General features: G+C 42.8%; 1 protein-coding gene across 1 annotated transcript; it reads left to right on the top strand.

Annotated features, from left to right (window-relative positions):
• The first annotated feature begins 1,049 nt into the window (after window positions 1-1,049).
• Window positions 1,050-3,175, top strand: zmp:0000000650 (sialic acid-binding Ig-like lectin 10). Its single transcript, XM_061257515.1, has 5 exons — window positions 1,050-1,182; window positions 1,464-1,775; window positions 2,004-2,273; window positions 2,360-2,656; window positions 3,078-3,175. Exons 1-5 carry the CDS (start codon window positions 1,050-1,052, stop codon window positions 3,173-3,175), a joined length of 1,110 nt encoding a protein of 369 aa, XP_061113499.1.
• Window positions 3,176-24,851: the final 21,676 nt, after the last annotated feature.

Below are 24,851 nucleotides of genomic sequence, written 5' to 3'. Positions count from 1 at the left end.
CCGTACCCCTATGACCCTGTATCCCCTCCCCTCCGCAAAGCTCAACATCCCTACTTAACACACACCCCTGTTCTTGTGTTCCTTGTCAATAAGCATTGCTGGGGAAACTCATCATCGACATGGTTCATGACTCAGTTACCCAGACAAGAATTAAGTCAATATTTCTGCAGTGGAGATATCCACTGAAAAATAAAACATAATTATTGCATGGTAAACCAGCCTTATGTGAGCACACCGTGTTAATTCTTCTCAATATAAATCTGAATGACACATCATATGCTTCATTTAGTTTGTAAAGTAGCATTGTACATGCACTTCTCTAAGTGCAGTGCTTCTCTGTTTCAGTTACGCTCTTCGTCTCTGCATCTCCCTGACACACAGAAACATGACTGGCACTGAGAGATTCATCCTCTTTGGCTGCCTACTGCAAGGTGGAGCTCAAAAGAATGGAGCTTAAGAGACCCCCTAGGATCATTAGTGTAATATTGTGACAGAGCTGTGTTGTGTGTGTGCTGTAGGATCACTAGTGTAATATTGTGACAGAGCTGTGTTGTGTGTGTGCTGTAGGATCACTAGTGTAATATTGTGACAGAGCTGTGTTGTGTGTGTGCTGTAGGATCACTAGTGTAATATTGTGACAGAGCTGTGTTGTGTGTGTGCTGTAGGATCTCTTGTGTAATATTGTGACAGAGCTGTGTTGTGTGTGTCTGCTGTAGGATCACTAGTGTCATATTGTGACAGAGCTGTGTTGTGTGTGTGCTGTAGGATCACCAGTGTAATATTGTGACAGAGCTGTGTTGTGTGTTGTAGGAGCCCTGGGCAGAGAGTGGGCAGTCTGGATGCCTCAGAATATAGAAGCTCTGAGTGGATCCTGTGTGCTGATTCCCTGCAGATTTAAGATCCCATCTCCAAAAAATGAATACTTAGCAGAGGCTAGAGGACAATGGAAAATAGGTGGAAATAATGGCAGAGTAGTCTTTGATTCCAATAAAGCTGAGAAGCAGCCCGACCAGAATGAAATTAAAGGAACACTCATCGGAAAACTGACGATGAACAACTGCACCACAATTCTGGACCAGTTCCCTTCCTCTCCTACTTACAGAAATAAATATATCTTCAGATTGGAATCTCAGCATCCTGTCAAGTATAATTTTCTTCCAGGTGTCCAAATTAACGCACAAGGTACTGCATTTGCTCTTATGCCTTTTTAATTGTGTGCCATTGTGTTAATGTTGGAACCCTTTGGCTTTAAGATGAGGCACCGGAGGTGGAATTGCTGTCTTTAAAGAGGCATACTGGATGTAAAAGATACATTGGATGTAAAAGAGCAAGGAATGCAAAAACGACTGACTAGTTAGAGGATTTCTTTTTGTAAATACCGAGGTAAATATAACATGTTAGTCACTGTTGATGTGGTGATCAGAGGACCCATTAATCCGTTCTCATGCCTCCATGTCTCCTAGACTCTCCACCCAAACTCAAGTTAACCACAGAGAAGGAGGAGGTGATGGAGGGGACCTCTGTGAGTTTGAGCTGCTCTGCTGCAGCCCCCTGTCCCAAACTCCCCCCAAATCTGACATGGACCCCCAGGCTGAGTGACAGTGTGGATCAACTGCAAGAGAATGAGGATAATACCACATTTGTGTCTTCTGATCTGACCTTCACTGCTTCCCACCTCCACCATGGGCAGAAGATCACCTGCAGGGCACTTTACCCACTGCAACAAGGAGGCAATCAGAGGATGTCTGAGGCCAGTCTGACTCTCAAAGTCCGATGTAAGACAGCTATTTCACAGTATTATTCTTAGATTGATTAAATCAAGGCATTTTATAATAATAAGTGTAATAATAATAATAATAATAATAATAATAATAATAATAATAATAATAATAATAATATTAATATTAATAATAATAATATTTTTTCAAGCTGTTCCCATGGTTAATACGCTGTACAGAATTAGCAACAAAAACATATTGCATTTGTATTCTCATATCTCCTAGATCCTCCTAAGAACGCCTCAGTGTCAGTCAGTCCCTCTGGTTCAGTGTTAGAGGGCAGCTCAGTGACTCTGACCTGCAGCAGTAAAGCCAACCCACCAGTGCAGAACTACACCTGGTATAGAGTGAATGGGACAGAGATGAACACTGTAGGAACTGGACAGAATCTCACCTTCAATGTGACTGAGTCCAATGGCAGTGAACAGTACTACTGTGAAGCACAGAATGAACATGGCAAGGAGAACTCAACAACTGTACAGCTGAATGTGATATGTAGGTTCAGTGTTTGATAATTATATCATATTCATTTTATACAGTATAGAACTGTGTTGTTACTAACTGTGGCACCCTGTGTTCAGACATGCCTCAGATCTCTGGCTCTGGGAGCTGCAGCAGAACTGCAGCAGAGATCAGCTGCTCCTGTGAGAGCCGTGGGAATCCCTCTCCCAGCATGGAGTGGCGTGTGTCTGGACTGCGGGTCACTAACTCTACTGACAGAGTCATCAGGGAGGAGCAGCTGGGGAACACAGGCCTGAGGAGCTCCCTCACCATGCGCCACTCACAGGGAGACACGGCCACTCTCCTCTGCCTCAGTACCAACACTCTCGGCACCTCCAGCCTCCAGCTCTGTGTCCCGTCTCCACAGCGACACTCAGGTAAATGGGAACTCACGCTACGGTAAATATGTACACAGCATGCACTGATATAGAGGTGAACATTTTGAAGCATTGTTTAGTGAAAGTAGTCACTTCTATCTCCATGCTTTTATATGTTGAGTTGCTGCAACATGATTGGCTGATTCGTTATTTGCATGAACCAACTGGTGTACAGCTTTATTCTTTATTATTTGCTTCCTTTAAATCAGCAGCTTCCCTATTCACACAAAATGTTCTTGCAACGTTCCCAGAATGTTTTGTCAGTGCTATAACATTGGCAGCAACATTGTGAAAATGTTTTTTTTTTTGTAAGCTGGGTGTGCGGCAAGTACATCTGCCAAACTCCACCATTTCTTTTTACACGGCTATTTAAAATGAGCTATTATTGTGAACATTTTCAAGTGGGATTTGTGTCCCACAGTTCTCTTCTCCACTGCTCCCCTGCTCATTGGAGTGTTAGTGGGGGCCCTGGTGACAAGCTTGCTGTGGGGTGTAGCTCTGTACCTGAAAAAAAAGTAAGATGTCCGAAACACTTTTCAGCTTATACTTCACATCCCAAAAATATCCTGAAAGCGGTCTCTGTGTCTGACTTGTCAGTCTGTCTGTGTGGCGTTATTCACATGTGTTCTGCTTCTGAATGAAAATCGAGGACGGCCGAGAAATGCGCAGATGATCCGCCTGAGGAGATTGAGGAGATGAAGGAGCCGACCAGCCCTTCTCAGGCACCGTGTGAACGCACGCCTTCCGTGGTAGCTATGATAGAGTTCATCATGTGCACAGCTCAAACAGAAACAACGGGAACTGCTTTTGCTCGCAGGCTCCAAAGAGAAACCAACATTTCTTCTTTTTTTTCCAGGGTCTTCCATCGCAGTCTGGTCAGGATGTCTATGCTAACCACCTCGTGGTGGGCAGGAAGAGGAGAGAAGGAGAGGAACAGACGGATACAGTTACACAGACCGAGACCAAGACCCGAAGCCGAGCGGCTGAAGACGCCCTGCATTACGCCTCCGTGAAATTCGTTAAACGCAAATCCGTCCAGGAGGCCCCTGCCGTAACCAGTCCGGTCTATGACAATGCGTCATCTGACACAAAGAATCGCCCGTCCAATGAGCTCGATCCACCCGCAACCAGCAGAGCCACTGAATGAAGGTCATGGGTCAAAGTCGCCTCTGTGTCTGTCCGTCAGGCAACTGAGGCGGGGCCAAGTGTTTCACCAAGCTCCTCCTCCCCAGCTCTCTGAAAGATAGTGACAGGGCTCACTTTTAACTGGGAGCAGTCCCTTTCTGATTTGCATTGTTGGGGAAAATTTATTATGATATAATGATAACAATAATTATCATTATTGTTCCCCGGATTTGAAATCTGTGTGTGTTTGTGTGTGTGTGTGAGCAATGCCTTCTTTTTTACAGTTCTCTGAATATAAAAAAAAAAATCCATGACATTTTTGTTTTTATTTTGAAAAAGAGACTAAAATTAATCTGTAAATAATAAATCAAAGGAGCGAAATAAAGCTGTTGTCCATGTAACACTTGATTTTAGCTATATACTCTAAAGCCAACATAGCACTGTTATAAGCCTGTTGCAACACGTTATCACTATTCAATGCAATTCAACTTAATCCTGACTAATTTTAGCTTTCCAAGAGTCAGAAAGATTTGGAACAGGATTTACTTTACACAATTATGGGCAGTGGTTATATGGAGCATTATTGCCTATGTGACTTCAGTACTTGTACAAATACTCAGCTGAAGTCACATAAACTATTGCATAAACATAGTCACATAAATATATTGTGTGCAACCACTATCCACCATTTATACTTATTTTATTATGTAAATTTGCTTTTCTGCATGTACTTTCTGGGACATGGCATGTGCACTTCCCTTTTCTAGTGTTGTACAAAGGTGTGTATCCAGAAACTATAAGACCTTCAATTCAATAAATTCATTGTTTGCATAGGCATTAAATTACAGTAGGAATCCTCTGGAAGACTCACCAATTTTTATTTCCTCAGATGTAAGATGTACTATCTGTCTTAGACCTAGGGTTGTAGTCTTCTGTAGGCCCTACTTTATCCTGTGTCCTGTCCAACCCAAAATTATGTTCCCCATGTTATTGTAATGTGGGGAACTTAATTTTCAGACAGTCACTGTTATGAATAGTTTAAAATATGAGGAACCAGTATTGAACCTTTTTTTAACTGTTGAATTTTTGTAAATGAGTCAAGTCTGATATTTCAATATGCAATATACATGAACAATGTCCAAGCATCATGACTGTTTTGTTTGGTTTTTTTCCAGGACTCCAGAACTCCACTCTTATACACTCAGTGAGCACTTTATTAGACTTATTTATTAGACTTACTTCTACGGCTCTAGCCTATCCACTTAGGGTTATGATGCGTTGTGTGTTCAGAGATGCTCTTCTGCATACCACTGTTGTAATGTGTGGTTATTTGCAATACTGTCGCATTCCATTCTCCTCCTACATCTCTTATTAACATGGCGTTTCTCTCTGCAAGACCCCTCCGTTCTGCCACTTTCTGCCGTCTGGTGCCTCCCTCTCGCCACACCTGCACTTCTTGCTCACGACTGCTGTCTGTCCTGGTCCCACGGTGGTGGAATGACCTCCCGGTGGATGTCAGAATGGCACAGTCTCTGACCTCTTTCAGTCTGTTTGCATCCTCCCCCGATTGCTTGGTTTGGTCTCCTTAAATCCAAAATCCAGGCCTTTGATGTTGACCACTCAAATGGGTCCGCAATGAACCAATGAACCATCTGGCGTTTTATAACCATTTGGAATTTGGAGCCAGGCCTCCCCAAGAAACAAAATCTGATCAGGGGGGTTGAGGCACATGGCTTTCACTGGGGCAGAGCTCCACACAGTTTCTCCTTGGTTCCTGGTTGGTTATGGTGTCCAAGGTTCGCTGTTGCAGAAATGAAACCATTGCACCAGTGGCACTGAAACAACCAGAATAATTCAAACATGAATATTATCTAAACTGACTTTGTCATGAAACATCCAATGCTTTATGCATACTTTCAGGGAAACTGAGGAATGAGGGAGATGTGAGAGGAAGGGAGTAAGGAAGGGGGGTCCAAGATAATAATGACTGGGCCCAACAAGCCGTGCTTCCTGAAACCTTCCCGTAAAAGATGTTGCACCCTGACAGGAGGGGGATTTACAGGGGGTTCAGGACGGCAGCTGTTTTGGGAACAATGCATGCGGTTTTCCCCACAGTCTCCCGCCCGTATGGGTGCAGAGAAGATGGGGGCTATCGGTGTATGCTCCTGGGGTTAAATTACTTTACAGCCACATATTGCCACCGTACCAGAGGAAGCCAGCAAGCTGATCAGCGCACTGAGTGACAATGCCAGATTTGAATAATTTCATGAATTACATTACATTAATGGCATTTGGCAGACGCTCTTATCCAGAGCGACATACAACAAAGTGTATTTGGGAAGGTTGGAGACCAGACGAGCTGCTGCATTCTGGATAAGTTAGAGGGGTCTGATGCCGGACGCTGGGAGGCCAGCCAAGAGGGAATTGCAGTAGTCCAGGTGGGACAGAACCATCGCTTGGACCAGGAGCTGGGTCGACTAGGGGGTGCGAAAGGAGCGGATTCTCCGTATGTTGTATAGGAAGAACCAGCATGACCGGGTCACCGCCGCAATGTTCTCGGAGAGGGACAGTCTGCTGCCCATCACCATGCCAAGGTTCCTTGCACTGGGTGATGGCGTGAGTGTGGTATCCCCAAGGGAAATGGAGAGATCCAGATGGGGAGAGGTATTAGCAGTGTAGGGGTCCTCGCACAGGCTCCAAAATATGTAGGGGTCCTCGCATGGGCTGCCAAATAACGTAGGGATTTTACTCTCTACGAAACCGGGGCGCCAGTTAATGTTATGTAGCAATATAACTGCAAAAAGTAATCAGTCTCATAAAATTACTGTTATCAGAAATATCCAACCACAAATTTAGTATTTCAATTAATAATTAAAATAACCAATATTAATGATTGAAGATGAACTGGCTTGATGAAGTTCTTCGAAAGACTGCTTTAACTCGGCTCTCATGTCTATGTGATTCCAAAACGGAGACCGGGGTTTAATCAAATATATTTATTAAACAACGTACAAACACAGAACAGATAAACTAACGGGAAGTTAGTAGGGGAAGTTAGTAGTAGGGGGTGTGTGTGCGCGTGCGAGCGCGCGTGTCCCTTGGACAAAGGAAAGGTAAATTGGGCGACTACTTGTGTAGTTCACTCTATATATGCGCGAAAGATGACGAATCAATTCAAGTAAATACACGGCTAACAGAATACATTCAAATGATAAGACAAAGCAAATATAGACAGTTAAGACTAATCTAACACTGGCTATGCCTGCAAATGCTTGTTTAGTCTTACTGAGTCCATACGCATTGCTGGATCCAAAAGACGTGCAGTTTCCACTCTCTATAGGCCACGAAGTTACGCTAGGTAACTGGGTGTGTTCGTAGGCCTGGTAGTGCACTGTGCAGCATTCAGCCTCTGTCCGAGTCTCGGAGCAGATGAGCTGAAACGAATGGCCAAAAAGGGTGCGTCGAAGAAGTGGGCGAAGAGAGTGAAGAGAAGAGAAGAAGCAGAAGAGTGATGCCAAGAACGTGTCTTGCTCTTATACGGGAAAGTTTAGTGCTCCAGCCAGATTGGCTGAACCAAGCTAGACGTCATGCGGGGTGGACGTCGCGGAGTTGTCCTTTTCTGGATGATGTAGGGATCCAGAGTAGGCTTTTTTAGCAGCGGAGTGATGTGGGCCCTCTTGGAGGATGCTGGAAAACAGCCAGAAGACAGGGAGGAGTTGACAAGGGAGGTGACAAATGGGAGAATATCAGGTGTGATAGTCTGGAGAAGAGAAGAGGGGATAGGGTCAGTGGAAATCCCAGGATATCATAAGTTTCTGAGTTACTGAAACCGCCCTGTCTGCCACCAACAATCCTTCCACAGTCAAAGTCACTTAAATCAAATTTTTTTCCCCATTCTGATGGTTGATGGCTCCTGGCCCGTATCTCCATGATTGTATGCATTACACTGCTGCTTTACATGACATTACATTACATCAATGGCATTTGGCAGGCGCTCTTATCCAGAGCGATGTAGAGCGAAGTGCACACCCATGCCATTTCAACTGCTACCTGTACAACAAAAATAAGCACCAGTGCCTATTTTATCATCGGATGAATTTTTTTTTTTCAACAGTAATACCGCAACACCCCAAAATGAACTGGTTACCTAGCCAAACAAAGCTAACAAAGGTATCATCCTAATACACAAGCAAAAAACACAGTTAATGTTTACAGGGAGGTAGGGAGGTAGGGCTTTGTCTGATTGTGCTGAATACTGTATTGCATTTTGTACCCAAATTGCGGCGGTGTATCTCCAAATCACACCCCAACTTGGAATCATCTGCAATCACAGCCTCCGTCATGATGCTAATTCCACAGCCAATTTTGGAGAGTGAATAAGTCTGTGGGTGTCCTCTGAAACACGTGCTCTCTCCAGCTTCTTCTTCTCACAGCACAGACAACAGCATAGCTCAAAAAGAGCATAGTTTAGCTAAACTTACACAGAGCAGAATACAGCTAAACTCACACAGAGCAGAGTGCAGCTAAACGTACACAGAGCAGAGTACAGCTAAACTCACACAGTGCTGAGTACAGCTAAACTTACACAGAGCAGAGTACAGCTAAACTCACAGAGAGCAGAGTGCAGCTAAACTCGCATAGAGCAGAGTGCAGCTAAACTTACACAGAGCAGAGTGCAGCTAAATTCACACAAGCAAAGTGCAGCTAAACTCACACAGTGCAGAGTACAGCTAAACTCACAGAGAGCAGAGTGCAGCTAAACTCGCATAGAGCAGAGTGCAGCTAAACTTTCACAGAGCAGAGTGCAGCTAAACTCACACAAGCAAAGTGCAGCTAAACTCACACAGTGCAGAGTACACCTAAACTCACACAGTGCTGAGTACAGCTAAACTCACACAGTATAGAGTACAGCTAAACTTACACAGAGCAGAGTACAGCTAAACTTACACAGTGCAGAGTACAGCTAAACTCAGACAAGCAGAATACAGCTAAACTCACACCATGGAGAGTACAGCTAAACTTACACAGTGCAGAGTACAGCTAAACTCACACGAGCAGAATACAGTCAATTCGAGACTGTGAGGACCATCCGTGCACCACATTGTGGTACCTTGTCCTCCACCATCCAGTTGCACAGAACATCTTTTAAAGTTTTTAGAATAATTATACATTGTTTAAGCTGTTTTTCATTGGGTGTCATTTACACATTCCCAGTAAGTCTCTCCATCCTTTCCTCCTCTTCCTCTTCTGAAACACACTGACTGCAGCTCAGCCCGATTTCTCCTGTATGTTACATTTCCACCATCTGTGTGACTTTTTCTTTAAAGGGAGGGAGGGACGGTCACACATACGCCAGTCTGCAGCTCGCCAACATCAGCCCTGAATATGACGTGCTGCAGGTGAATAAGTGGGACACTGAGAAATATACAGCAGGGGGCGCCACTACGCTGAGTAATCATATTTCTGAAACTGAAATGTGTGCAGAATGCCTCAGTATCAGAGATGGGCGCAGTACAGACAGGATTAGATCTGAATTTGTCTTCAATCACTCAGTCCAAACAGAGGTGAAAACCTCACACATGAAGGGCTCAGTATCAGAGATGGGTGCTGTACAGACAATATACCATAGAGCTGCTTTTGTCTTCGATCACTCATTTTAAAACACACTCACCCACCCAGTTGTGCACTGGCTTGCTCTGTAGACATCATCAATAAAGATTAGTGAGCCCACACCAGAAGCAGCCATGCAAGCCATGACGCTTCATCCACCGTACTTCAGAGATGAGCTTGTATGTTTTTGATCATGAGCAGATCACTTCTTTCTCCACATGTTGGTCTTTCCATCACTTTGGTAGAGGTTCTTGGTTTCATCAGTCCATAAAACTTCCAGAACTTTTCTGGCTCATCTCTGTACTTCTTTGTAAATTGTAATATCGCCTTCCAATTCTTACTACTGAGTGGTTTGCATCTTGTGGTATACTGTGCTATATCTCTGCTCTCTTTGAACGGTTGATTGAGATACCTTCACCCCTGCCCTGTGGAGATTGTTTGAGATGTCAGTGACTGATATTTTGGGGTTTTTCTTCACAGCTCTCACAATGTTTCTGTGTTTTCCTTGGTCGACCTGTTCGATGTCTGTTGCTCAGTACGCCAGCGGTTTTCCCCTCTTTTCTAAGCTTCAAAACGGCTGGCTTTTCACAGCACTCCAGTCATGTTGGTTTGTCTTTTCTAACACAAATGCAGTCTTCACAGGAAAAACCCAAGGCTAAAACCAAGAATAGACATTCAGAACTATTTATTGTTTAACCAATCAATCTAACAGAACACAGCTGAGCACCTGTCAGTCACATGTCCCAATACTTTTGCTCACCTAAAAATTAGGTGGTCTGACACAAATGGTGAAATATTCTACATTGTTAAACAAATCTCGATAAAACTACCACGGAATAAAAGCTGAATTTCGGAACTGTCCTTGCTGTCCCAATACTTTCTGAAGGGACTGTATATTGTATACTATTTTATGCAGAGTTAATTTTTGAAGAGAGCATGTGGTTTGTCTTTCAACATTTTCCTTTAGATATGCACATTACATTACATTACATTACATCACATTACATTGCATTACATTACATTATTGGCATTTGGCAGATGCTCTTATCCAGAGCGACGTACAACAAAATACGTACCCATAACCAGTGATAAGCGTGCTGAAAGACCCTAGAGGGAAGTACAATTTTAACTGCTACCTGCACAACAAAGACAAGGACCAGGGCCGATTTGTTTGAGTTTTGTTTTGTTTTTTTGTTGTTTTTGTTTTTCTTTCTTCTTCAAACTACAACACAGAAATGTATGGACAAACCCCTTAACTAGCCAAACACCACTTACCTAGCCAAACTAAAAATACTGATACACAGAAAGTAAATCAACAGAAAGACAACAATAAAGGTTCACAGGGAGGTAGGGAGGGACGGGGAGAGGTGCTGCTTGAAGAGGTGTAGGCTTCAGTTCAGTTTGTCAGCACATAGAGTAGACACTGCCCTGACAGTGTGCCACTTCATGAGCTAAAGTGTTGCTCCGATGTTTATTATGTTTTTAAACTGTGAACACTGTACGTTGGCACTAACATAAATTTTAGGTAAACTGTTGCATGCTTGATGTCATCTCAATTCGCGGAAGGGAGTATTACACTTTGAACAACCGAGAGCAGTTTCAAAAGGTCATCTTTCCACTTTTTCCCCTGCCTGGGCGGGGGATCGAACCGGCAACCCTCCGACTGCCAGACGACTGCTCGCACTGCCTGAGCCATGTCGCCCCCGATACAGCAAACACAGCATACCGCACGCCACATTTCACAGCGACTTTCACCAGTCAATTTGACAATGTAATTAGCAACTACATTCTGATGTTAGCTTGACACATTAAAATAGGCTAATAGGTACCAGAAGCTCCAACTGTGACAGCGATGGCACTCCAAATAGCATCTTTTGTAATGCTGGCTTTTATCGTTCTGCTTCTCCAAATTTCCCTTTTTTTGTTTCTCAGCATCTAACTGACATGTCCTTCATTCAGGTTTCAACATTACCGCACTGCCGATTAGTGCTGCTGCTGTAGTTGGCGCCATTGTGACTATATGCCTCATCATGAAGACCATTCAAAAGCAGGGGTGGGCAATTCCATTCCTGCAGGGCTGGTGTGTATGCAGGTTTTCATTGTCACCAATTCCGCAAGCCAAATTAACTGCCCTGTAATTTGAGTTGGGCAATTTATACATTTAGATTGGGCAAGGGTAACCTATTGTTTGTTCTTCTTAGGAAAAAGAGAGACAGTGAGTCTACTGATACTAGAAGGAAGGACACCGTAGGGGTGAGTCCTGTGTTTCACAGTTACACACATGATCATGCACACACATACCATACACGCACACACACATGCGCAAACACACACACGTGCGCACACACACACACACACACACACACACACACACACACACACACCACACACAAACACACACACACAAACATTTATATTTACATTATATTTTAGTCATTTGGCAGACGCTTTTAATCCAAAGCGACTTGGTTTGCATAGGTTCTTCCACAAGTTAAAGCAACACATCCATAACTAGTAAAATACACATGAAGTGCTGTTCTAATCACACCACCATGGCAACCACCCAACCCAGGGACCCACAGCTGGGAGGGACAGACCCACAGCCCCTGGCAGAGGACCGAAACAAGGCAGAGCTGGAAACCATGCATTACTCCTCGATAAAGCACTCCCCCCGCTCCGTGGAGACACAGGGCCAGGATGCCCGTGAAGGAGCCGCAGGTCACGGTGACAAATAGACGGTGGTCTATTCACAGGTGGTGCTGGATAAGATAATGGAGGTCAACCCAGAACTTTGTCTTTAAAAAAAAGGGTGCGTAACCGTAGCAAAAAATTAGGAACAGCGAAAACGTAAAAACAAAAAGGAGCCGGAATCCACGCGGCTGCGTTGGCCTGTCTTTGTTGGTGGCGGGGCCATCCAATCCTCAAGGTTCCCCGGCCTTGGAAGACCTCCTTCTCAGCCTAGCCAGTCCTTCCGTCTACGGTTAAAGAGGGAGAGGTTAGCTGGGTTATAGCGAGAACAGTCCGCTCACGTGAATCCGGGATTTTTAGGTTTCCTTCGCGAAGTCCTCCCGTGGTCTTCCCCGAAATTCCTTCGTTGATTAGCCACACTCTTCACACACTCTGCACACACTCTGCACACACTCTGCACACAATCTTCACTCACACTTCACACACTGGCTCTAAGTCTCTCCCCCTCTATCATGAGCCCCGCTCTGCTCGGGAATTCTTCCTTTTGTAGGGCGCCGCTCTCTTCCCCGAACTCGGCTCAGCTGTGCCTGTTCAATTAGAAACTTATTAGTGGCGTGTGGTCGCATTCCGCACTCGCCTCACACCGGGTGGTGCTGGCCTTGGTGCTGATCCCCCCTCCCGGGCTCTCTCCAAGGTGCCGCTCTGTTAAATATACATGATTAATCTGTTTCCCCAGCTCCTGGCGCCGGCGTACTGGCCGTTTCCCTCCAGTGGTGTACCGATCCCCGATTGGGCCACCACAATGTGTGCATGGCTGTATCTGTGTGTGGTCATGTATACATGTGTGTGTTTTTGTGTGTTTTTGTGTGCATGGCTGTGTGTGTGTGTTTCTGTGTGTACATGTGTCTGTGTGTGTGTGTGTGTGTGTGCGTGTTTGTGTATGTGCATGTGTGTGTGTGTGTGTGTGTGTGTGTGTGTGTGTCCATGTCCGTGTTTGTATGTGTTTGTGTGCATGTCTGTGTGTGCGTCTGTATGCTCCATATCGTAGGTTAAAAACAAACACCAGAAAGACACTGTGACTGCACAAGAAGAGGCTGATGACTACCAGAACACTGGAGATGGAAACTGAGACAGATGCAGTGGCTCATTAAAACTATGAGCTTGTTGTGTTTCCTTAAAAGCTGGTGTCTTTAAAAGCATGATCAAAAAGCAAACATGATCAAAAGCAAACCTGAACTCTAAATAGTACAGTTAAACATTCTTGTATTCTTGAATGTATTTTCATTTTTTATTGTTTAAAAATAGTAAAAAGGAAAAGGGGCCTAAAAATGTGGCATTTGGCATGCAGAAGAATATTTCTGAGCTTGTGGTTCCTGGTTTTGCCAGGAAGAAGGGGGGGAAATTCTAAAACCAAGAATTGAAAAAAAGAGTTACAGAGTACTCATTGACAGGGTTCCCAAACTTTTGCATTGGGACTTTTTTTGAAACTAAAGAATTAAAATAAATGTGATGTTGCTTTACATTTGAAGAAATGTGTAATGTTTAACGATTTAGAGATCAGGCTCGCTTCTGTTATGGTTTTCACTGTCTACTGCTGAACATTTCAGTATTTACCAGTGTAGGCCTCTAGAGGGCTTTCCAGTTTAGTTCAGCAGGAGAGATTACCTCCCGCATGTGGAAGGTGGGTGTAATCATGGCCAATTGCAGTCAGCTGCTTGACGACCTATTTAAGTCTCTTCCTGGCACTGCTCTGAGCTTTGGTGTTTCAGTTCGGTCGGTCGCTCGGTCGCTCGGTCGCTCGCTCGCTTCTGTTTTGAAGAGCGACTGGCAGAGTTCGGCGCATAAGGTTTAGCCCGTATGAGACTTCCGATGAAAATAATCTCGTTTTGTTTTTCCTGACCAGTATAGCTCAGGTCACTTTTTCAGTTGGCTGATCGCCGGGGAGTTTGATTCCCTTTTTCGTTATTTCCTCGCCTATGGATCCCTTCCCGGTCGCACTTGGTCTCCCGCCCTTGCTCCCTTACAGCTTCTGTTCACTCAGAAATTAATTGTAAAAGGCATTTTGAGCAGGGGTGGCAAAGTCTTCGCACCCCACTGTAAATTTGGCAGTTACCTGTTTTTCTGCAACCGTGTGTATTTTCAGAGAGGAAACCAAGAGTTTTCCTTGGAATGGTATCTTGATTAAAGAATAAATAAAATAAATAAATAAATGCGAACGGAAATGTGCTGTTAGATGCGAAACATTTTTTTAATTTATCTGTCTTTATTTAATGTGCTGACTGACTGCATTACGGACGTATATGAAACTTTTACTACTGCATGAAAGGGCAGTTTCTTTCGCTTCATGTTTTAGACATGTGCACAACATTGAGGTTAGAGCATTGAGGTTAAAATTAGATTCTTTTTTCAGCGTTTCATTTTTTTCTCCAACCTGATAACCATAACTTTGGCTTAAAATACTGTAGGTTTTACAGTAAACCTACAGAAAACCAACAGCAGGATATGATTTCCGTATTTAGGTATTTTCTGTGATGTCATGATAAAGAAGACTGGATGGGCAGTAATATTGGATTTGTTTAAATTAAGGTAAAAACTACTGTATATACAGTACGACAACAATTCTCTTTCATGATTGCTCTGTTAATCTGTTGACATTACATGTGAAATAAATAAATAAAAGTTTGCTGGTTCATAATTGATTTCTTCTGAAACACAAATCATACTTCTGATACACAAGCTGGTTGGTGCCTTGCATGGTGTGTGAGTGTGTATGAATGGGTGAATGAGAAGCGTAAACTGAACAGCGCTTTGGATAAAGGCGCTCTATAAATGCCAACCATTTACCATAGGACAACATTCTCTAATATTAGTTTAATGCATTTTATAATTATTTAAATAGTTTATAATATTGTAATATTTTTACATAAATTTTAACTACGTCTTTATAGTGTAGTGATTCATACAGTATGTCAATAATGATCAGTACATTTGATACAATGTGTGCGTGTACGTGAATATGTGTGTGTGTGTGTGTGTGTGTGAATGTATGTGGGAGTGTGTATGTGCTTGCTGTGTTATGTAAATTATGGTGGGAGGGAGTAAAAAAAATATGCAGAGCAGCACAGTCTCAAAAGGACAGTAAAAATAATAACATTTGAATCACAGAACATACATGAGAAAAGGTATTTCCATCAGGATCAGGGTGAATGAGAAGTGTCAACTTCCCTCGGGGATACCACACTCACGCCGTCACCCAGTGCAAGGAACCTCGGCGTGGTGATGGACAGCAGACTGTCCCTTTCTGAGAACATTGCGGCGGTGACCCGGTCTTGCAGGTTCTTCCTATGCAACATACGGAGAATCTGCCCCTTTCTCACCCCCTACTCGACCCAGCTCCTGGTCCAAGCGATGGTTCTGTCCCGCCTGGACTACTGCAATTCCCTCTTGGCTGGCCTCCCAGCATCCGCCATTAGACCCCTCCAGCTTATCCAGAATGCAGCAGCTCGTCTGGTCTTCAACCTTCCCAAATACTCACACGTCACCCCCCTGCTTACTTCCCTCCACTGGCTGGCTGTCATTGCTCGCATCAAATTCAAAACATTGGTGCTAGCCTTCCAAGCAGTTAAGGGGTCTTCCCCAGCTTATCTACAAAAAATCATCAGACCCTACACCCCTGCCAGACCTCTTCGTTCAGCCTCCACAGGCCGCTTGGCACCTGCCCCTCTCCGAACCTCCACCTCACGCTCACGACTACTGTCTGTTCTGGCTCCACGGTGGTGGAACGAACTCCCCGTTGAGGTCAGAACTGTAGAATCTCTCCCCACCTTCAAGCGCAAGCTGAAGACACACCTCTTCAAGCAGCACCTGTCCCCATCCCTCCCTACCTCCATGTGAACCTTAATTGTTCTCTGTGACTTGCTTTGTATTTTTAGTTGGCTAGGTAAGCAGTGTTTGGATAGTTAACTTTGGTCACTTTTGCTCTGTTGTTTGTTTCTTTGTTCAAAAAAAAAAAAAAAAAAATTGGCCCTCGTCCTTATCTTTGTTGTACAGGTAGCAGTTGCAATTGTACTTCCCTCTAGGGTCTTTCACCGAACTTATCCCTGGTTATGGGTAGGCACTTTGTTGTACGTCGCTCTGGATAAGAGCGTCTGCCAAATGGCAATAATGTAATGTAATGTAATGTAATGTAATGTCAACTGAACAGCGCTTTGGATAAAGGCGCTATATAAATGCCAACCATTTACCATAGACCATACAACATTCTCTAATATTAGTTTAATGCATTTTATAATTATTTAAATAGTTTATAATATGGTAATATTTTGACATAAATTGTAACTACATCGTCTTTATAGTGTAGTGATTCATACAGTATGTCAATAACGATTTGCTACAAAGTGTGCGTGTGCGTGCATGAATGCAAGCATGCGTGTGTGTTTGTGCGTGCGTGTGTGTATGTGTGTGTGTGTGTGTGTGTGCTTGCTGTCTTATGTACATTATGGTAGGAAGAAGTACAGTAAAAACACGCAAAGAAGCACAGTCTCAAAAGGACAGTAAAAATAATAACATTTGAATCATAGCACATACATGAGAAAATATGTTTCCATAAGGATCTCATTCTAATATATTTCTCGACGTATAAACGTAAGTAAGAAAGTAAGTCAGTCTTTATTTATATAGCAGCTTTTAAAACTTGGGTTACAAAGCGCTTTAAAATAAAACACCACATCCATCCATAACAATGCAACTTTATAAAATCCCTTATGCCTCTACTAAAATATGGTTTCAGTTATTCTGCATTTCATCGGTGGAACAATCTGCAAAAAATGAAAACTTTGAATTTGATTTGAATAATCTAATGAATGATTCAGTGATAAAAGTATGCTTCAGCTTTTAACCTCTGCTATGCTCTGTGATTTCTGTTACATGACTGTCACATTCCCTTTCTGTTTGGAACTTGACTGTGAACCATCTTGTTGGGTAAGATCATGCCAGATCCTGGTTAAATACAATGTAAACAGATGTATTCCTGCTCATTTTCACAGTCTGCTTACTGTGTTTGGGCATTAATGCTGATTGGCTTATTCTGATTGAATTATGTTACTGTGTCATGAAGCCAAAGTAGTTTAATGATCAGAGCAACAATTGTAATACGAATTCTGTTTTTTTGTTAATACTATTGTATCATGACATAGAAGAAGTTGAAGTTTGCTAGCTTCATCAGAAATGGGTGGAAATATCACATTAATCACACATGTGCTGTGTATATTAGCCAATATTATACTCAGCAACACATGTTCCTTAAAACGCCACATAAATATGAGCACTTCCTCTTTGTGAGTTTGTACTTGAGTGGAGAGAGATTGGATATTCTTCTGTGCTACAGTAAGTCAATTTCTACCTGTGTAACGCTTGGCTCAGTCACATAACTGATTGTGTTTTCAGGCTACCAATGGCATAGCATTTAATTAAAAAGTACTCTTCTGAATCGCATGCATCCTCTCAATAATGCAAGTGTATTTCTCAGGATACGATATGGCTGTGATTTCGTTTTTTACCTAATGATATTATATTAATGAAATTATTATTTGAGCATTGACACTGTATGTCACATATCCGTGACGCTACTCTGTAAAGGGGGGTAACAGCGCAGTACTCAGTTTTACAGAACACTTCATTAAGAAACTGCATCAGATTGTGCAGATTTGGAATCTTTAAATTTTCGTCCAGTCCGAAGGGCCGATCGACAGCGAACTTGATCAAGACATTCTTTCAAGACGGCGCTACCTGTTCAATTAAGCCAGCTACCACAATAAATTATCGATTGTTGCTGGAGATCAGATACCATTTCTTCAAGCGGACAACAAGCCTTACATTTTGCTGTTGAACTTCGTATTTGGGCGTCCAGTCGCAAGTGCTGTCCACCCTCACTCAGTATCTTCAGCACCCTACTGGTAAAGAGTATCTCTTCAAAATTAGCCGTTAGCTCTGTTTACATTCCTTTAGCACTGTGACGAAGATGTTGAAGATTGGTGAGATTGATTATTGTGACAAATCATTTTTATTTTATTGAAAATACAGTTGTGTTCCAGTTTGTTCTGCTTCGCTTGTTGCATGCCTCTGCACACACCTTTGCCGGTCACTCTCAATGCTCCAAATAAAACAATTTGCTCCACATCAATTTCGTAAAAATAATTGTTTATTTCAACAAACATAGGCTAACGTTACCGTCTTGAAGCGACCGCTTGAAGCATCCGTTCAATGGTAGTATTTCTCCTGAGGAATGTGGTTTATGATTATGATTATGGCAGATTCTTGATTATGGCAGCTTTTTGATTATGGAAGATTACTGGTAAGAACAGAAAGCCTGCACAAATAATGAACATGTGCAAAATAATCTAAAGCACAACCGACCTGGTTTAAAAGTCCACGTAAAACTGATTATGGAGCATTACATCAAGTGTATGATTGTCTGTCTCAGCTATTTTTGACGCTGCACCTTGAGCTATTGCATGCATCATTTCGGATATTTAAAACTGTACACGATTCACAACATGATAACAACAGATGGCGGCAAGAGGCTCTCTGTTACAACGCGATCACTAGTTACAGTTAAGAACATCTAGGCTATGATGCCAATAAGCAACACAATAATGTTTGCCGTCTAGTTTCATTTGCACTATATGCATTGCTAGTTTACACAGTTGTATAAATACTACTGACAATCTCACTTACACACACTCAGTGAGCAATTTATTAGGTAGACCTACACACCTTCTTGTTTATGCAAATATTTAATCAGCCAATCATGTGGCAGCAACTAAATGCATTAAAGCCTGCAGACATGGTCAAGAGGGTCAGCTGTTTCAGACCAAACTTTGACCATGGAATGATTGTTGGTGCCAGACAGGCTGGTTGCAGTATCTCAGAAACACCTGTGATTTTCACACACAACAGTCTCTAGAGTTTGCAGAGAATGGTGCAAAGGCGAGCATCAATTTTGCAGGCAAAAACACATTGTTAATAAGAGAGGTCAGAGGAGAAGAGCCAGACTGGTCAAAGCTGACGATAACAAGGTGACAATAATGCAAGTAAACATGTGTAACAACAGTGTTCACTGAAAACACTACTGCCATATGAACATGAGTTGCAAGGAATTTGAGCTTGCTCACATTTTAGTCAATAATTAAATGATTGCATATACATATAATCTCTGAATCCGTTCAATGTAATTTGATGTTATGGGCTATCTGAATGATGAAACACCATTCCTAACAGTGACTCATCTTTTCCATTACATTACATTATTGGCATTTGGCAGACGCTCTTATCCAGAGCGACGTATAGAAGATTAGACGAAGCAGGAGACAATCTTCCCCTGGAGCAATACAGGGTTAAGGGCCTTGTTCAAGGGCCCAACAGCTGTGCATATCTTATTGTGGCTACACCTGGATTAGAACCACTGTCCTTGCGTGTTCCATTAATTTACCTTAACCACTACGGTACAGGCCGCCCCCTGCATAGTCATAGCTTTCAAAAATAAAAATACAATGACTGAGAATAACAACAACAATTAAAATGCAGGTTAAATTCTGTGCAATCTGCCCCATGCTGCCGGTTGATAACAAGACTGAATAGGAGGTTCCTTTGAATAGGAGGAGCATTTGATGAGTGTGTTTCACATCTTCAGATCAGCTTCACTCAGTGCCTCCTCACTAATACTGAGACATGATTGGAGCAGAGAGACTCATCCTCATTGGCTGCCTGCTGCAAGGTAGGGCTTGGTGTGGGTGGGGTTATAGAATGTGCATTGTTACATTACAGGGGGCTTAAACAATGAGTGCTTTCATGGTGATTTACCCAAATACTAAAATGAATTACTTTGTGAAACTAAAGCAGGAAGAAAGCAGTTGGCTACATGAATTAATGTATGTTGGAACATTTGTAGGAATACAACCTAAAGTCACTGTTGATCATTCATTTGGCTACACAGTAAAAATGGCTGTCATTAATAGAACTCTAAAAGAGCACACAAGCCTGATCGGAAACATATACTCTGAGGTTTATTTGCCATTCAACTATTTTAAATTGTAATGGCATGTCAAAATGTCCAGAGGCTTAATGGGAAGTATTGCATTACAATGATTTTACTCATGTTATCGCATGCTAGCGTGCTAGCGTATTTATCTGTATTGAGCCTTTAGGATCACAAGTGTAATATTGTGACAGAGCTGTGTTGTGTGTGCTGCAGGATCACTAGTGTAATATTGTGACTGAGCTGTGTTGTGTGTGTACTGTAGGATCACTACTGTAATATTGTAACAGAGCTGTTTTGTGTGTGTGCTGTAGGATCACTAGTCTAATATTGTGACAGAGCTGTGTTGTGTGTGTGCTGTAGGATCACAAGTGTAATATTGTGACAGCTGTGTTGTGTGTTGTAGGAGCCCTGGGTGGAGAGTGGTCAGTCTGGATGCCTCAGAGTATAGAAGCTCTGAGTGGATCCTGTGTGCTGATTCCCTGCAGATTTGAAACCCCATCTGATTTTGAAAAATATCTCCCACGGACTACAGTACAATGGCGTAGTGAAAAGGATGATACTGTAATGTTTGATTCTAAAAGCCAATCTAAATCTCTTCTGCAAGGAATGTTCACTGGAGACCTGCAGCGCAAGGACTGCACTACACTCCTAGAGAACCTTCCAAAACGTGCTCATGATAAATATCACTTGAGATTAGAAGAACCCATCAAATGGTCTTATAAAGAAACATTTCTTGAACTCAATGTCACAGGTAGTGCCGTTTTTGGTCAATGACACATTTTTGTTTGTTTCATTCGTAGTAATGTAATGTGAGAGTGTGTATAGTTAAGCGGCCATTCTTCAGAAAGCTCAACTTCAAAATATACCGGAAATATCTCATACATGAATGGCATGGCGTTGCAGAACGTATGAAAGTATGAACTAGTACAGAAAACATTTGACAACCTGGGTTGCTACCTGTTTATTTGCAGAAAGAATTGTACTTCATGTTGGTGTCAAATTGTCTTATTCACTTTTTATGTTTTAATTTGTATGTGCATTCATCCAACACTGTTCATGTGGTAATTAGTGAGTTCTGTTTGACTCCAATCCTGAGACAGACAGTAACCCATCCTCATGTCTCCATGTCTCCTAGACTCTCCACCCAAACCCAAGTTAACCCCAGAGAAGGTGGAGGTGATGGAGGGGACCTCTGTGAGTTTGAGCTGCTCTGCTGCAGCCCCCTGTCCCAAACTCCCCCCAAATCTGACATGGACCCCCAGGCTGAGTGACAGTGTGGATCAACTGCAAGAGAATGAGGATAAAACTGTGTCTTCTGTTCTCACCTTCACTGCTTCCCACCTCCACCATAGGCAGATGATCACCTGCAGGGCACTGCAACAAGGAGGCAATCAGACATCTGAGGCCAGTCTTACTCTCAAAGTCCGATGTAAGACAGCTACATTTCACAGTATTATTCTTACATTGATTAAATCAAGGCATTTTATAATAATTGTGTTATGTTCCTGTGTTCTGTGTGTTAGTGTATCATTGTTTAGTATTATTTATTCTTGTGATTTATTATTTTTCATATTTCATGTCTGGTTCTGTTTATTTTCATTAGTCTTTGCACTCGTCCTCCCCTGTTATGTCTGCGTCTGAATGTTTTCCAGTCGAGTCACTCCCCTGTCTGCGTGCCCCACTATTCAGGTATTTTCAGGTTTACAATTAATTCCTCACTCGCGTTTCTTACTTCCTGCTTTGTCTTGGTAGTTAAATGTTGTAAAGCACTATTCTTACTAACCACTACTAATCTAGGTTTTGTACAGTACTAATCCGATTAATACACTTACTGTCTGTCTAACTAACTAACTAACAATCACTTTTATTGGGTAGCTTAGAAATATTCACGTTACTAACTCACTAACGCATCTCTTAGCATTTCTGCGCTGTTCTATAACTCCGCCTTCCTATGCTGTCCCTTATTACTCGTTTGTTTCAGCGAAGTGTTCGCACCTGTCTCTTAACTATCACTATGTCTTCAATCTATGCATTGTCTACTCTCTAGTCCAGAGCCGTTTGTTTTACATGTGTGTCTTTGTGAATCCAGTCCGCGTTTTCGTTTTCCCCCTCGTTATTGTCCTGTTACCCTTTCATGTGTTTCACCTGATGTTCATTTATTACACCGCCCTCACTCCCATACCCCGCCTAGTTTGTCTCATTTCCCTGTGTATTTATACCTGTCCTTTTCAGTCGCACGGTGTGTTGAGGACCCGCCCTAGGCCCGCCTGATGAGAGATTGACAGAAGATGGGTTAGGCAGGAATGCATTGTTAACTCCTCGCACACGCCAATGGGGTAGGAGTAAAAGCTCCCGTAAGAGGAGAAATATGTGGTTCAAGATAAATGTACAACCGTTTATGGACACTGAGGATAGAATGCATAGAATGTGTTCTAGCATGACCTTGGAGGATACTCAACATGCTGAACGGGTAATTGGTGACCCAGGGAGTCTGGCTTTCAAAGAAACGGTATGTGATAACATACTTAGTTGAGACGTGTGGGCTTGCTCCTACAGGGGAGGAGCACAATGCCTGGCTAAAGCAAAAAGATGAGGAAAACAATGTAGATGATTGGGAGATCAAAGAGTATGAGGAGATGGAAAAATGTAGGAAAGATAAGGAAAACGGAAGGGATGTCAATACCGAAAGAAGATTAAGAGGCTTTAAGGGCCTTCCTGATTATAGCACAAATAATTTATCGGATAGATTCAAAGGACTAACAGTGGAGGAGTTAAGTGATGAATTACACTCAGCTATTAGCTGGATGTCCTTTGTAGATCCCTTAAGGCGCCACAAAAAAGGGCACCTGAATGTGTATTGAGATTGTGGAAGGCACTAACTTCTGGCTTGTATGAAGTCAAAGTGTGGAGAAAGTCAAGGAGAGACTATGAAATTGAGACAGACACCAGTGATGAATAGGTTCCTTAAAAAAATACAAAAGAGCTAGTGTTTTTCCACTCGTATACTGAGATGGTGGAAACTCCCAACCAGAGGGGTATATGAGATAAAGTATTGGGGAAACTTCCTTTGAGGTATGGGGAAATGACAGTGAGACAAACAAAAGTGAAGAATATGTTCTTTAAAAAAGTTGCATAAGGGATAAATGTCTTTCCACTCGGTCTACTGAGGACATTTCTGATCAAAAAAAGGTACACTTTTATACGAGTTAAGAATATATAAGGAATAAGCTTTTAGACCTCAGGAGAGCAGGTGCTAGTTCGTCTTGTCCTGTTTCTGTTCCCGAGCCCTTGATTCCGTCCCCCAGTTCTAGCCTCCTTGTTCCCTTGCCCTTGCGCTTGCCCTTGTTCCTGAGTCCTTGCCCTAGTTTATTTGGTTTTCTGGTTTTGACCCCTGCCTGCTTCCCTGGACTCTTCTTTGCTTTTTGGATTTTTGTACCTTTTCGGACCCCCTGGTTTTGACCCTGGCATGTTTTTCGACTCTGCTCTGTCTGCTCCTTTTGATATTAAATCGCCATTTTTCTGCACCCCCGTCTGCTTCTGGTTCCTTTGTTCCCCCCGGCATAACAAATTGTAATAATAATAATAAAAAAAATTTTCAAGCTGTTCCCATGGTTAATACGCTGTACAGAATTAGCAACAAAAACATATTGCATTTGTATTCTCATATCTCCTAGATCCTCCAAAGAAGACCTCAGTGTCAGTCAGTCCCTCTGGTTCAGTGTTAGAGGGCAGCTCAGTGACTCTGACCTGCAGCAGTAAAGCCAGCCCACCAGTGCAGAACTACACCTGGTATAGAGTGAATGGGACAGAGATGAACACTGTAGGAACTGGACAGAATCTCACCTTCAATGTGACTGAGTCCAGTGGCAGTGAACAGTACTACTGTGAAGCACAGAATAAACATGGCAAGGACAACTCAACAACTGTGCTGCTGGGAGTTAATTGTAGGTTTGCCATTGTGTCAATTATATGTTCATTTGAATGTTTTGTGAAATATATATTTTTATACTTTCGCTTATTATAATGTTATTATCACAGAAATATTTACAGGAACAGTGCCATCTGTATATATTTGACGGTGGTACAAGTTCTGTTCTTTTGGCACTCTAGGCCAGCACAATGCATTGGAAATGAAACAATGAATAGACTGCAGACTGTCACCTCTAATTTGCCTTTTAAAAGACAAATATTTTTTCTTCCAGATCCTCCTAAGAGGACCTCAGTGTCAGTCAGTCCCTCTGGTTCAGTGTTAGAGGGCAGCTCAGTGACTCTGACCTGCAGCAGTAAAGCCAGCCCACCAGTGCAGAACTACACCTGGTACAGAGTGAATGGGAGAGACACTGAGGCTGTAAGAACTGCAGAGCAACCAACGCTACTAGTCGCTGCCAGAGCCGGTGGGCACTACTTCTGTGAAGCACGGAATCAGTGTGGGGCACGGAGGTCTGAAACAGTGTTCCTGTTTTTTGAAGGTATGTTTTGTGCCACAACCGACAAAGAAGAGCGCATCAACAAAACAGAGGTTCCACTTTCCTCACATTGTATCGTTCATTTGATTGTTGGCTTTGTGGGATCTAAAAGGTATAGAGCAGGGGTGTCAAACTGAATTCCCAGGGGGCCGCAGTGTCTGCGAGTTTTTGAGAACAAGGCGTGTGGATACTTTAACCAATCAATGACTTGAATGAACCCAGAACACCCCAAAAACCAGCAGACACTACGGCCCTCTCTACACCTGTG

The sequence above is a fragment of the Conger conger genome, chromosome 1 (assembly GCF_963514075.1).
Source record: "Conger conger chromosome 1, fConCon1.1, whole genome shotgun sequence".
NCBI classification, from domain to species: domain Eukaryota; kingdom Metazoa; phylum Chordata; class Actinopteri; order Anguilliformes; family Congridae; genus Conger; species Conger conger.
The sequence above is the reverse complement of the archived record's forward strand: the minus strand, read 5'-3'. Positions and strand labels throughout refer to the sequence as shown.